Source organism: Seriola lalandi, unplaced genomic scaffold (genome assembly GCF_002814215.2).
Source record: "Seriola lalandi dorsalis isolate HSWRI2012SDOR001 ecotype SW California unplaced genomic scaffold, Sedor1 jcf7180002054505, whole genome shotgun sequence".
NCBI classification, from domain to species: Eukaryota; Metazoa; Chordata; class Actinopteri; order Carangiformes; family Carangidae; genus Seriola; species Seriola lalandi.
This window is the reverse complement of record NW_019525058.1, coordinates 1,304,554-1,319,553: the sequence shown is the minus strand read 5'-3', so window position 1 is coordinate 1,319,553 and position 15,000 is coordinate 1,304,554. Positions and strand designations below refer to the sequence as shown.

The 15,000-nt window shown below is 43.6% G+C and overlaps 2 protein-coding genes across 3 annotated transcripts in view; both read left to right on the top strand.

Annotated features, from left to right (window-relative positions):
* Window positions 1-10,448, top strand: part of pdik1l (PDLIM1 interacting kinase 1 like) — an 11,113-nt gene extending 665 nt beyond the window's left edge. For both annotated transcript variants that reach the window (XM_023413199.2, XM_023413200.2), the window contains exons 2-3: window positions 2,441-2,736; window positions 5,445-10,448. In XM_023413199.2, coding sequence (XP_023268967.1) covers window positions 2,441-2,736; window positions 5,445-6,185 — 1,037 coding nt within the window. In that variant the 3' untranslated portion in view covers window positions 6,186-10,448. The remainder of the gene's footprint in view (window positions 1-2,440; window positions 2,737-5,444) is intronic.
* A 121-nt stretch (window positions 10,449-10,569) lies between these two features.
* Window positions 10,570-14,997, top strand: LOC111660097 (replication protein A 32 kDa subunit-like). Its single transcript, XM_023413232.2, has 9 exons — window positions 10,570-10,755; window positions 10,833-10,891; window positions 10,991-11,092; window positions 11,893-12,006; window positions 12,101-12,172; window positions 12,299-12,406; window positions 12,751-12,861; window positions 13,378-13,475; window positions 14,909-14,997. The coding sequence occupies exons 1-9, from the start codon at window positions 10,743-10,745 to the stop codon at window positions 14,988-14,990; spliced, it is 759 nt and encodes a 252-aa protein (XP_023269000.1). The 5' UTR covers window positions 10,570-10,742; the 3' UTR covers window positions 14,991-14,997.
* Window positions 14,998-15,000: the final 3 nt, after the last annotated feature.

Here is a 15,000-nt window from a genome sequence, read left to right as displayed (position 1 = left end):
GCATGCTGGCTATCATTCCTTGTGACTGGGAGAAAGCGTCTCTCTTCATACTTTTCGGGGGGGGGATGTTTATCATCTCCTCAGCTGACAGTGTCTAGCATCTTTAACATTCAAATTAAGTTTTCATATTAGCACATTAAATGTCCAGGTATACATGTTGGTATTTAACACTGACACTGTCATTTCGACTGTTTTTGGATTAGCAATTTGAATTCTTGTTGCAATGCTAACTTGTTTTGCTTCAAACTTTTGGTGTTGTTGTTAATGCTGCAGCTATTTATTGCAATTGTACATATTATATCATTAATATGGTTTTGTACAAGGAAGTAGAGCTGAAACAAAAGTCCTTTTTAATTAATTAACTGATGCTGAATCAATAACAAATTTAGCAAAAGATAAATATAATAACTGATAAGTCAATAAAATGTAACATGCTTTATATCTTTCTATATCATCAAAGATTAAATATCTTTGGGTTTTAGACTATTGGTTGCACAGAATTAGTAATTGAAAGATGACTTTAAAATCCGCAGATTAATTGTATATCAGAATAATCATTAAAATCTGCCAATACTCTTTACACATTCCTGTTTGATTGCTTAATATATTGTTAGGAAACTCATTAGAATATCTGATTTTCAAAAATAATAAGAGGTTTGCAGCTTTAGTGTTGTTTCTTTGGTCTGGCAGGTGGAACGGGATTATGTAACGACATGATAAGGATGAGTGACGTCGATTGAATGATTTGACCTCCTCTGGTTGCGTTTGCTTTTCCACACTCCTAGTTTTCAAAGTAAACGTTTGTGTAGTGCGTAGCAGGTTCTGGGACGCATCACTTGCGGCTCCAGTATATGGTGTCATGGAGCTGTGTGTGTGTGTGTGTGTGGATGTTTACAGTACTGTAGAGGTGTTGCTTGTGTGTGTGTGTGTGTGTGGTGATTTATGGGTTCTTCCGTTTTGATGTTTCAGTGGATGAGAGATTCTCTCATGCTCTGCCATCGTATTGGAGCGATACCGAGGGAAACCAGAAGAGATGCCGTTGTGCTTATTTGGGCAAAATTGTGTTTATTCTTCAGGGAACTAAAACACATGTAAACGATCAGAAATACCACCCACCTTCCTGCACCAGCATGCCAATCATGTGGACAGCATTGTGGAGCTGCTCCATCCGTTTGGTCATGTGACACCTATATTTAAACTGTAGGGAGATTATTTGGGTTTACTGAAGGGTTTGATAACGAATGAAAACACACAGAAGAATTTGAAGGGAAAGTGTGTGGAACAGAAGAAAAGTAGTCCACGATAACAACAAGATAACGTTGGATTATCTCCAGTATGTCATTATTGGGAATTCAGACCCTGGAGGGAAAAGAGTTTGTCTATCTTCTGTCGCTAGTTGTCCGTCTTGCATCCTGACTGTGAAACGATACGCTCCTAACGAGATGGAGGAAAATAATCCACATTAATTCTAAATTTCAGCTGAACCTAGTGTCAGACTTTGAAAGTCCAAGTTAGTTGCACTGATGTGGGGATCTTTTGCCCTGGAAATCACTCGGTAGTTTATTGGCGTATACGACAGCGTATCCCTCCACCACGGCTCAGCGAGGAAACACTGTCACATGTCTGTCACTTTGACGCTAACACAGACGGTGTAGATCTCACATTAGATTTTAGCTGAACCTGAGAATGTTTTTAATCTTTCTTGGATTGTTTTTTTGGATGTTGGATCCACCAAGTACAGGTCTTATTGAAACACCCTCGTCTGCATAGGTTTGCAAACATCTACCCGTGTACCTCTGCAGAAGCATGACTCCAGTGTTGGCACTTACATTAGAACTGTATTATGAAAGCGTCATGCCCAGGATGGAGCGGAAGAATGATTATAGTGACCAATAGCTGCTTAATTCCTCCCGTTTACCAACATGGGCAGCAGCGGTTAAGGTACTTTAAAACCTGTTTTACCACAATTTGCGTCGGGATTTGTTCTTCAGAGTCGTAACTCAGACAAATCTGAACACACAGACATGAAACGTTTATTTTTAGGTTCAATGTGATTTTCTACTTTCCTGTCTCAGATATCCATCGCAAATAAATGTCAATAAATCCACTTACAGAAAAAAGAAAAGAAAGATGCTTCCTGTAACTGCAGAGCTCGCCTGAGAACCATCATGTCATATTAAAAGTTTTCATCAGTGTCCCAGTGATCCTGTGAAGTTGTTACGGGTGTAGTGCAATCGTGAACTGCTAACAGCTAATTCTACACACGTTTGCTAAAGTATAAACAACTACAGGCTGTAAAGGTTTCGCCATTTTACACGTTTCCTGTGTTTTATTTTGAAGTGTTGATCCATAAGAAGATATAATTTGTGGTTTTAGGAACTAAAATCCATCTCAGTGGAAAAATAATACAAAAGCTAACACCTGTGTTGTTTCTCCGCAGTGAGGACTAGGATGGTAAGCAGCCAGCCGAAGTACGAGCTGATCCAGGAGGTGGGGCGTGGCAGTTACGGCGTGGTCTATGAGGCGGTGGTGAAGCGCACAGGGGCCCGGGTGGCGGTGAAGAAGATCCGCTGCCACTCTCCGGAGAATGTGGAGCTGGCCCTGCGCGAGTTCTGGGCCCTGAGCAGCATCCAGAGCCAGCACCCCAACGTCATCCACCTGGAGGAGTGCATCCTGCAGCGGGACCAGCTGGCCCAGAGGATGAACCATGGATCCAGCTCCCCGCTCTACCTGGAGGTGAGGACAGAGAGCTCGCTGGACCCCGGGCCGGGGGCAGGACTCTGTAGTTTAACAGTAGCTCTGCACTGACACCACACAGGCTTGAAAACACTGTTAACGTGGCCCAGCATTCAGGATGTGAGTGGATCTTGATCATGTGATTTATGAGGTCCAGACTGACTTGACTTGTTTGACTTGTTTGACGCCTTCTCCGGTTATTTGAATGGTTTTCCAGCAGACGGGTTGAATAAGTGGATAATTGAATAATAAGGAAACAAAGTCTTTGCTAAGTTTGTGCTCAGTCATAGTGTCAAGTCAATATCAGAGAGACAGAGAGTCAGTTAATTAGCTCCAACTTTAGCTCCCTGTCTTTCAGCTTATATTTGTTTACATTTGGCCATTAAAAGTTAGCAGTTCCTGTTTTCAGCGTATCCGTGGACGTACAGACGAGGCAGGTTTCTGCAGCTCATTTGTAATTACAGGTTAATTCTGTGGCAGATAAATTCATTGTTGGTCCTTGCTACCAGACTTCAGAGGTGTGTGTCCTCCAGGTTTCCATCCCTTTTTCATAACTACAGAAAACAAGCAGCACAGGTACAGAGCAGGTGCGGCTCTGGAGAATCACAATGAGCAGAAATACCTGGGTTTGATGATTCAGATACAAGATTCAAAATGAAACCAAAAGAAAGACATTGCTTCCGAAGCCGCCCAGGCCAAAGCTATAAAAGAAAACCGCAGAATAGACCGGACAGTAATAAATAAAGTATAGAAACATCGCTGTGTTAACGCCGGGCCGTTACCAGGTGCTGCATCACACACGAGACCTGAGAGCTACAGGAGGAAGTGAAAATGAACCTTAAACCTTAACCTTCAAACATAACCATAAACACATTATGTGATGCCCCCCCACCCCCCCAAAAGCCAGATCTTGTTATCGTCTACAGAAAGAGTCTTTTCTGGCGAGACGTCGGGCCAAACATTCCTGTCCACAAGTCGCAGAGATGAGACAACGGCTCGGAGAGGAATCCAGTGACATTTCAGGACGCGTTTGAAAAGCACTGGTCGGTCGACCACATGCCGCCGCGTCTTAAAATAGACCAACGCTGTAATTTCTGTAATGAATTGGAAGCCTGCTTTGATTTACAGACTGTGTCATGATATCTTGTGACATGTCCTAGATTATCGGAGGGATGAAATATCATTGTCATGTTGCTGCTGGGACGGATGACTTGGCAGATATTTTACTGTGACAACATCAACATAAGTGAAGTCAGTGATTTTATTATTTTCCCAGTAATGCAGTGACTCTTGTTACTTAAACTCATTTTGTAGTTATTAATGTCAAAGGTTGCAAATCTGGATGTTAAATATCAGCTCTAATGGAGCCCTGGTTTAGCTGCTGACGGGCACGAGCAGAAGAGCTGGAAGTTTCTGGTTGGATCGGTGTTGTCGGTGTCGCCCACAGATCACATGATCGTGCAGCCAGGTCGGAGTAGGAGTCCGGTGGGGGGGTGTTGGTGGGGGGTGTTGGTGGGGGGTCCCCGTGCCTGTCAACCTGTCTGCAGCCTCACAGGCGCTCTGCCGCTGCTTGATTGTAGTCTCTCAGTGACACGCGGGGCTATTGTCAAAGCTTTCATTCAGTTTTCTGCAGCGTTAGCATTGGACTCGTTCCCAGAACCCCTTTTATTCCAGCTCTTTTTTTTTTTTTTTCATCGCTCCGTAATGTTCCAGTACAGGCCCAGAGAAGAACAAATGATAATAGGGTGGAATTATCTGTCCGCACCGACTGTGGGACAATTTGAATCTATTCTTTCCGGGCGGTGGATTCCTCAGCTAATGGCTTATCAAACAATCTGCAGCCATTTGTTTACAGCAGGGATTTCACTAAGAACGGCCTCCTTCACATATTCAAGAGCGTTTGTTTTACCTGTGAAACAGCTGGCGTGTAGTTCAGCCTCACCTCAACTGACACTTCATCTAATTTTCACTAACAGAACCGCTTCAACTGGTATTTTAACCGCTGCCACATACCGACTGACTGGCGCTTCGTCTCCCGCTGAGTTTCTCACTACATTCATCTCTTGCTCTTGACTCACTGACAGCCGGTCCACGTCACCTGCTCTCAGCTGCTCTTCACTCTCACTCCTGCACCGGCATCTCGGCTGCATTCATCTCTCAGGAGGCCGTCACACTCTGTCAGTGCTGCTCATCGCACGGCCGGAGAACCTGCAGAGGCCGCAGCCGGGATCCGATCGCCCGCTCGGCTTTTCAGAACCGACGATCCGACATTCACACATGTAAACAAATCAACCGTGCCGTGTCCCCTTACGCTGGTCGACCCTCCCTTCAGTTTTTGGTTCTTAAAGCCACAAATATTTCTCTTTATGGATCAACACTTCTAATAAAAGACTGTAAGAGTGTAAATGATGGAGCTTGAGAGTCTGGTGCAACTGTTCGGTGGTTCAGAATAAAAATCTATGAAACTGCTGCTGGATTCAAATTCCTGATCAATGGATCTAAAACTTTGCAACCGACCTGCTTTTAAGTGAATTTCATGTCGGTTCTTTTGCGTAGTTCAAAGCTGCAGCAGACGGTTTCCGGCCGGCTGGACAAATGTCACGATGTTGGTGTGTTACCATGATTTATCTGGCAGCGGCACGTTCAGACATATGTGGCCTGCAGAACTCATGTTGACTCGTTTTTCTTCTTCTGTGTTTCTACTGCAGCTGGTGGAGACGTCCCTTAAAGGCGAGATCACATTTGACCCGTGCTGTGCCTACTACCTGTGGTTCGTCATGGACTTCTGCGACGGGGGTGACATGAACGCCTACCTGCTGTCCCGCAAACCCAGCCGCAAGACCAACACCAGCTTCATGCTACAGCTGGGCAGCGCCCTGGCCTTCCTGCACCGCAACCAGATCATACACCGCGACCTCAAACCGGACAACATCCTCATCTCCCAGGCCTGCACGCCGGCCGGGTCGTCCGAGCCCACCCTCAAAGTGGCCGACTTCGGCCTGAGCAAGGTCTGCTCCACCTCCGGGCTCAACCCGGAGGAGCCGGCCAGCGTCAACAAGTGCTTCCTGTCCACGGCGTGCGGGACGGACTTCTACATGGCCCCGGAGGTCTGGGAGGGCCACTACACGGCCAAGGCGGATATCTTCGCCCTGGGGGTGATTATCTGGGCCATGGTGGAGCGCATCACCTTTGTGGATGTGGAGACTCAGAAGGAGCTGCTGGGGAGCTACGTGCAGCAGGGCTCAGAGATTGTTCCTTTAGGGGAAGCCCTGTTAGAGAACCCAAAGATGGAGCTGCTGATCCCCGCCAGGAAAAAGAGCATGAACAGCCACATGAAGCAGCTGATCAGGGAGATGCTGTCGGCCAACCCTCAGGAGCGGCCCGACGCCTTTGAACTGGAGCTCAGACTGGTGCGTATCGCCTGCAGAGAGCTGGACTGGGACACGTGATGGATGAGCACAAAGCGCCACGGACTCAGCCGATCAAGCACATGTACACATCTCATCAGCCACTGTTCACCTACATGGTCACGTAACGGAGGGTTTATTGTTTCGTTTTTGTTTTATTTGAACTAGGGAACAATAACTTTATAGTCATTGTTTGTATCCTGGCTTAAACTTCACCCACTTTCCAAGCACATACAGTCCTCTACAAGCTTTGTCTTTATAATCAAGAGGAGAGGTGTGACACCCGCCGCCGCCGCCGCTGCCGCCGCCGCCGCCGCTGCTGCTCAGAACTGCAGCTTAGTCTCAGGCTAATCACATCACAGCTTCCACTTCCTTCTTACAGAATCACTGGGATGGGATGGAAGAGCGGATCGACCCCAAAAAAGTCCCGGATTCAATTAGAAAGTCGAAGGTCGAAGCGACAGTCGGTGACAGTTTGTCTACAAATAACCATCCTGGACTCGGTGCTAATTGTTACCAAATGCAATATGAGACTTTATCCTGTGATTTTTACTATGTGCATTTATCCAAAGGGCCAATATGAAAACACAGTCGCCTCCTACAAACCGATCTCTGCCTCCTGGTCGTTACCACCAGCATTATCGATACGTGCATCCAGACGCAGACACGCCCTGAATGCTCAGGTAAGAACAACAAAACAGCACGATGGTATTTGTAGACAAACGTCTCACTAACGAGGTCAGTGTCCCTCAGTCGTCTCGGGAGGGTAAAAAAAAAACAAAAACAAACTTTGGTGCTTGAAGATAAGATTTGTCGTTGGTCGTGGGGGGGGGGGGGGGGGGGCATTTTTATCACGAGCGTCCGGCCCTGCAGGTGCCTGTGGTTGGTGTTTTTCCTCTTTCTCCTCGGTGCAGACTTCAAGATAAAGACACACCCCTGACCCGTTTAGTAGAATGTATAACGATGAAGACGGGTCACCTTTATTTATATTGAGCCTTAAACACAAACAAACAAACAAACACTTGGTTTGAATGACAGAGCGCTTCACACAGTCGCTGAGGAAGACGCTGGTTTGTCACAACTTGGGCGACTATTTCTCCTGTTGATGATGATGACCCCCCCACCCCCCCCACCCCCCCACTTTGCCCCGCCTAATTAATTTATGCATGTATGCAATTTGCAATCACAATGGTGGCAGATTTACCACAAGAAGGGGCGAAATCAGCTTCAGCAACCGCCTGAAATTAGAGCTGCGCCTCGGAGAGCTTGTTAGCTGTAGCAAGCTAATGTTAGCTAAACGACATTGACTCTTTGAACCGTGTGAAAGACTCTTAAATAAAAGCCCCCAAGCCCCGCCCATCATTACAACCTTGCAGGATTTGGTTTCTCTGAGTGTTTACGTGTTGGATCACTCAGCCAATCAGAAGAGAGGCTCAGAGCTACTTAAATAAATCTTCTTATGGATCAACACTTTAAATACAACATTGGAAAAGTGTAAAATATGGGACCTTGGTTCAGCTTTGTGCTGCCTTAATGAGTCATTGTGCACGTTACATTTCCTCCGTGCAGTGAAGTTTTATTACCAGTATTTTGGGTAAACGCACTTTCAGTTTCACCTCCAAGTGGTTTCAGTTTTAGGAACCACTTTTGACCATTTCCTTGCCCCCGTCGGATTTCATTGCAGTAATGTTTCCATGTTCCCTGATGGTGAATACAACGTTATCACCGCCAATAAAAATAGCCTCCACGACTATGGAAATAACACCCAAGTTGTAGTAAACCAGAATTATCCAATAAAAGTAATAAAAAGTAGAAACCCAAACCGCCGAGCGCACTGCACAGAAAGTCGTCTGTCCTCCACAGACTGGTCACCTGACACAAGTCCTTATGTTGTCTAAACATATATTTAATTACCTGAAGTGTGAGCTGCTTGAATGAAAAGAGCAGCGACATGAACGTTCACACGGAGGGGGAGGGGAGGGGGGGGGTATTTCGTGAAAGCACTTTTTAATTTTTGTGGTTTATATTTATTCCTAATAACTACCTGCTGCATTATACGGAGGCGCTCTGTGCGGCTGGATTGAGTGTGATAACTGCGTGGGTATTTAGTTTTATCAGGCGAACACAATGTCAGCCAACAGTCGACTTATGCATGACGTGCCTCTCACCTTCAGGGAAGAAGCGAGAGAAGACACCAGCTCACACAATCCTCCATGAGCCAGAGGATCTCTGCTTTTTTTTTTTTTTTCCCTTTGACACATAATACTGTTGTGTTTAACCTGATCTCCTTTCACTGTGTCACTGCTCCTCGTTTCCTCGGGCTCTGGATCTTACAGTAATCCCTTTCTTTATGCTTCCGACAGGCTAATTCTAAGCCTATTAAGTTGTTGCAGCACTTGGCAGAGGATCATGCCTGGGACCCTTTTTTGCCTTTTAGGTCATACATAATTTGTGCACTTTTGCTAATTTAAAAAAAGAAAAAAAAAAAAAAAAAAACAACACCTGTAAAACCAAACAATCTCGGCTTCTTTCGTTGCGCTCGAATTCTGGTGGAAAATCAAATTTCCCTTCGACTTGTTGCCGAACATTTATCTGACACATGGCCTTAAATTCTCCCTGTAGCTGTAATGGTTTTATTCCCTGTCACAATGCGATTGACATTTGCCTTATTTTCAGAAATTCAATTTTTCTTCTTTCCTCTGACATTAGAGTGGCCTCGTTGATATCGCTCTCAAAGCGCACGGATACGGCCGAGGTTGAGCTCGAGATGCACCGCGGTTTTTGCCGACTCAGCGAGGCGCTTTCGGTGTGAATTGCGATACCGCAAATCAGTATTTAAAAAAGAAAAAGAAAATCGCCCTGTCTTTACTTTACAGGACGTCTTGTTATGCTGCTCGGGACAATGTTGCGTCGCTTCAAGAATGTGGTGTTTTAATGGCTTTCTGCAAGTGAGCGGCTGAAAGTTTGGACACAAAGTAGGTCACCCATATCCTCAAGAGCTCAAAGCAGAACAGAGAGCGATGGGCCGAGTCATTTCCGGCGAGATATCCTCCTTTTTACCCTTTTAGACAAGGGGGGAGGGAGGAGGGAGGAGGGAGGAGGGGGGGGCAGGAAGACACTCGGCTTCCTGTGAGGTTTGCCAAACAAAATGCTCGGTCTGTGGTATCAAGAGATTTCACCCTTTTGATTTGTTGTATTCAATTCCTTTGCACATGTGTAAATAGTGTATAGGATAAACAGGGGGACGAACAAGGTTGATGTACATTTGACTGGATGTGCTCTGTTTTCAAGAGCCCGACTCGTTTTGTAAATTGCTGTGATGGATTCGATTTTTTTATTTTTATTTTTTATTTTTTTTCTTCAGCTCTTCAGTCGGCTTCAGTTTACTTCAATCATTGAAAAGATGTGATATATTTACAGGTTAATACTGTTGGTGTGCTAGTGTTAATTGTACGTTTTACATTTGACCTATTGTTTATTTTTTATTTTTATTTTTGTGTGTGAACAAAGCTGGTAAAACAAACGTGGGTCAACTCCTTCGTCTTTTCTCTCCGGTACTGGACGGATTTAGAAAACAGAACTGTCTCCTTTTGGAATTCTGGGAAAAAAATAAATAAATAAATAAAAAAAATTCACCACTTTACGTAGAACTGATCCGGGACCGTCATGCAACGTACGGCTTTGCAATCTCCTGGAACATTTCAGTGACGGAGCGGCTCATAAGATTTTTAAAGGGTTAAAAAAAAATACTGTGCATTGACAATATAACACTAACCATTAAATTGTGGTTTATATTGAACAAACGGCAGCCATGTTGTATTCTTTATGAATGAGTTTGTTAGGTTACGACTGATTTTATTCAGGAGTGTTTCTGTAATACGGCGTCTGGCCACTGGAGGCAGCAGTGAACACAGGTGAACTCCAGTCGGTGAACAAAGAAGAGATCTGTGCATCCTTTTGTATCGACTGTAATGGAAAAGAAGAGCAGGAAATCTTTTTATTTTATAATTTCTCCACGTTACTGGTTAGAATTGTTTTCAACATGTTTCCTGTGAGAAGTTTATGAGCCGCTCGTCGACTGAAATGTGGGATAGCAAAGCCGCGCTGTGACGTAAGACGAGTCCCGGGTCGGGGGCCGACGCTGAAACGTCCTGTTGTTCAGATGAAGCTCTGAACTCGCAGCCGCTGCACAGCAATCTTCTGCTCTCACACTTTTTGTATGAACAAGTTTCGCTCTTATGTCATTGTAAGATATTTTGAAGAGATTAAATGAAGTTTATCCAAAGTGGTGTGAACACCTGTCAATCACTGTCCAACTGATGGATTTTTTTTTTTTTAATAAAAATGAAATTGAAAATAATCCTTGAATTGCTTTTAAAGAAACATGGAGCATGTGAGTGACATCACAGCTGATCATTCACTCCTAAGGCCTTTCTGTTTGGTCGTGCACTGCACTGTGGGTAATTGCTGTAATTCAATTCACCTGATGGGCGTGGACATAAAGAAGCTGCTGGCACAAGGTGGTTGTTCACGTCTCACAGCTGCTGAAGAAGAAGAAGAGGTCGCTGCACATGTGACGCTCACTGAAGATATTGTGTCATGTGGAATCAAGGTAAGTTTCAGTCGCTTCTAACAATCCTGTTGTACTTTCTCACTTTACGTTTGCTGACATTACTTTCATTTGCATAGCCAAAGTTTGCAGTCAGTCCTCTGCGAGGAAATCCGGCCACAAAGCATGGAAATCAAAGGTGTGTCTGTCTTTAATCTGCAGTAAAATACTGTGTGAGGATCTGTGCTCGTACGCTGAGGTCAGATTCATTTATTCCCTCTCTGTGATTTCCCCACAGAAAGCAACTCTTCAGATTTTGCCCTGCACAGTGTCTCAGCTTCTGTCCGCTCCTCCAGTCAGCAGTGATGCCTTTGCGATCTACGACTGGGAACTCAACCAGGTACAAGGAAATGAAGCACTTCACTGTCTGTGTGTTCAGCACTATTTAATTCGTCACAGGAATGAGGCGTGGACTGAAATCAAAACCACATCACTGCAATTTCTCTCACAAATCCAGTCCATAACCTAGTGTATGTATGTATGTATGTATGTATGTGGACTTTAAACACAAACTTAAAGACTTGGGTTGTAACTCAGGACTAACCAGAGACTTGAGAGTAAATGTCTCCCTATTTAATGATTCATTATTTTATTCATTATTTTATCTCATTTTACATTGTTTTCATTTTAGATCAATGTTTAATGTTCATTTTATTTCTTTTCTTTTCATGCAAAGCACTTGGTGCAGGTCATTTCCTTGTTGTGCAACATTTCTTGTATGAAAGATGCTTTAGAAAATAAAGATTATTACGTGTGACTTGAGAGAGAACGACTTCTGCGACAGGGCTCAGAGTGATCAGTGAAAATCCTGATCATTGAAAATTTTGATGTGGAAAATAATGCTAAGATAATGTAGCGATGCACGTGTCACATGCTGTGCATCCTCCAAATATGTATATGTGTGTGTGTATATGATAATAATAATATACATCATAATAATATGAACATGCATCTTATGTAAAAACTCCAAAGGCTCAGACATTTTGATAAAATTATAAATGTATAAGTTGATACATCATGATGAATCGTGCTCTCCTGAGTGTCCAACAGTTTCCTTTCTGCCTTTTTTAATTGCAGATTGTTCAGTGCAGTTTGGTCTCAGGTGCTGAGTTTTATTTGGTTTCCCTTCTCTCGCTGCAGGTGTCTGTTGTGGGTGTGGTCAGAGCGCTGTCTCACTTCGCGACCAACGTCCAGTACGCCGTGGACGACATGACGGGTCCACGTTTAAACGTGAAGCAGTGGGTCAATGAAGAGGCGAGTGGCATCAACTCGCTCTGCTCACGACTGCAAATGGAAACGGCAGACTGAACTATCGTGGTAAATAATCGGTTTGAACATTTCCTCACAGGACGACGCAGTGATGCCGTTCGCTTCTCCTGGAACATATGTGAAGGTCATAGGAAATCTACACAGTTTCAGTGTGAGTGACGCAAACAGAGGGTTTAAAGATGATGATGATGATGATGATGGGCTTTAAAGGGAAGTGAGCATTGATTGATTTTTCTGACCATATATGACAAATTCAGTTTGTGTTTTGTTGCATTAGGGTCAAAGGTCATTGCTGGCAATGGATATCCGTTGCATCGACGACCCGAATGAGATCACGTCCCACATGTTGGAAGTGGTACAAGCCCATATGGAGCATTTCGGAAAGGTATCGCAGCCGGTTCCACCAGAATTCTACTCAGCGTTTTAATACTGAGAAACTGGAAATGATGAAATGAAAAAATCTCCACTGAAAGACAGAACTAATCCTGTCGTCATATTGTCTGTCCCCACTAAACGCCTGGTCTCACTAAAATCTATTTATTTCATGGTGAAATCAACTTATTTCACTGGAATTGCTCCGATCAGAGGATTTGCTCGAGACCACGGGTCTGCAGACAGTTATGAGACTGGGTTCGGTGGCATGAGCTAAGCTAACGAGCTAATAACCTTTTCGTCTTCCTGTTTGGCTGCTGTGTGATTATCCTGAGCGTGCCCGTGTTATTAACCCAGGTGTTCGACGTGAACATGAACACCGCTCTTGCCTCGATGTCCGGACAGTGCAGCGCTGGACCTCCTGCAGGCGGCATCTCACCGCATGGTTTATCCACCGTCCGTGATCAGGTGAGTGGGTGGAAACACATTTCCCTACTGAACACAACGTAGAATATTTGGACAGTTCCGGCAGCAGAGTCTCTTTCCAGAAATGTGTGTGTGTTTTTCACAGAAGATATTTTTACTTGTTTTAGTAGGAAAAACATGTTACTACTAACATTAATAAAGACTTTGTTTTATCCAAGTGTCCCAGTAATCTGTGACAGTGAGCCAGCAGGAACAATACCAACTCAATCATTCATTTTATTTACACTTGCGCTTTTTCTACTGTTTCACGTTTAAATGTCTTTTGTACAAATGTCAATTTTCATCGTAGAAAATAGTTTGTAATTAAAACTATCCACAGTGAAGGTTGTGAATTATCCAGGGTAAGTATGGACATCGGACTGATGATGTCATAGAAATACGCAGTTGGACTGAAAAGAGTTGAACAGTTCTGGATAATTTTAATATTCACTTTTTCGGCTTCTGAAATTTGAGGATTCGTTGCTGCTGTGGAAAGTGATTTCTTGCTTCCTGTCTCAGGTGTTGCAGGTAATCAGGAAGTTCTCTCACCGTGATGTTGGCATCAGTCTCGATGACCTGAGGACACAGCTGGACTACCTCAGTATGGGGGACATCAGGTACCAGCTCATCGTCTGTGTTCTGTGTACATGTACAGTATGTAAGTCCATGCTGACACTTATGTTTTAACGTATGCTGGTGGGTAATGGACCATTAGCAACATCCAAACAAACTTAGTAATAAAAGAAATGAAATCTTTTAGTTTTGTGACTGACGGGGGAGATTAAAGAAATATACATAAACTAATACACATCTTCAAATGAGTTAATCACTCTTGAATTAAAGCTCCTCGAGTGTAAAGGTCTGTGTCCATGTGTAGTGTGATTATAGATCAGCTCTAGCTTCTATATTAATACTGTGAAAGTATCAAAGCCTCAGTCCACAGAGAAATGCACACAGCCTGTATTCAGAAACTGAGCCTTAAAACCAGCCGTCAGGACTTCTGGAACTTTGTGATGTCACAACAAAGCAGTCACCAAGCCCCGCCCACCTGGACCCACCATCCAAACCTTTACAGGAATTGGTTTCTCTGAGTGTTTTTACCTGAAATCTGCTATATTTTTATTGGATCACTCAGAAAACAGTGAGCCAATCAGAAGAGAGGCTTAGAGCCTCCTCTCTTCTGATTGGCTCACAGACCTGTTGTTACTAGAGCTGCAGAGAGAAGCCTGAGAGAGGAGATGTGAAACTACACTGAGATGGTTTTTTATATCTTCTAATGGATCAACACTTCAAATAAAATACAGAAGAAGAAAATATGGATCTTTAAATAACCACGCTGTCAAACTAATCATTTATGTGCATCACTTACTTGCTGCACTCTTGATTTTAAATAATTCTTGCAGTCAATTAATAACTTGTCAGCTATGTTTTGTCTTATTTCCTGCCTCTATTGGCTATTTAATGAAAAAAGGAAATAAGTGACACTATTTTATTGATTTTTTTAACTGTATTATTGATGTTTAGCTTCAAGGGATGTCAAAGAAAATCCAACAATGTTTTAATAGACAAGGCAGATGAAAACTGCTGTAAATCCACATTGTTCTGTCCAACATCAGAACAAATTAAATCCAAGTGGCTCATTTTAGAGAGTTTCCACTCAGAAATGATTTGAAGAGCACGAGTTGAGTCATTACAGAGCATGAACTGGTATCACTGCAAAGAAATAGTTGATTTCATGGCATAAACTGCTTTTTGTGACGTCTGAGTGACGCTTGCCAGTTCACAACATATGGAAGTTTCCTGTAGCACATAAATTAACGTGACGTACCTGGAGCTGAATCGCAGTTTAGTTTGCATTCAGCACTTTGCTTGTGATTGACCTCAGATAAAAACATGAATATTAATATTGTTTTTTTTTTTTTTTTAATGGAGCCTCCTGGCACTAATGACACTGCATACATCACTGTTGGAAGGGATTACTGGAACCAGGATCAGAAATGTGACACAGACGTAAATGTTTTAAATTCGCACTCTGCTCCTTTTTGTACAGATCCTCTCTGGCTTTTCTTCTAAACGAAGGTCACGTCTTCTCCACCATCGACGAGCAGCATTATAAGTCAGCAGAACCGTAGTGGGTGGGGG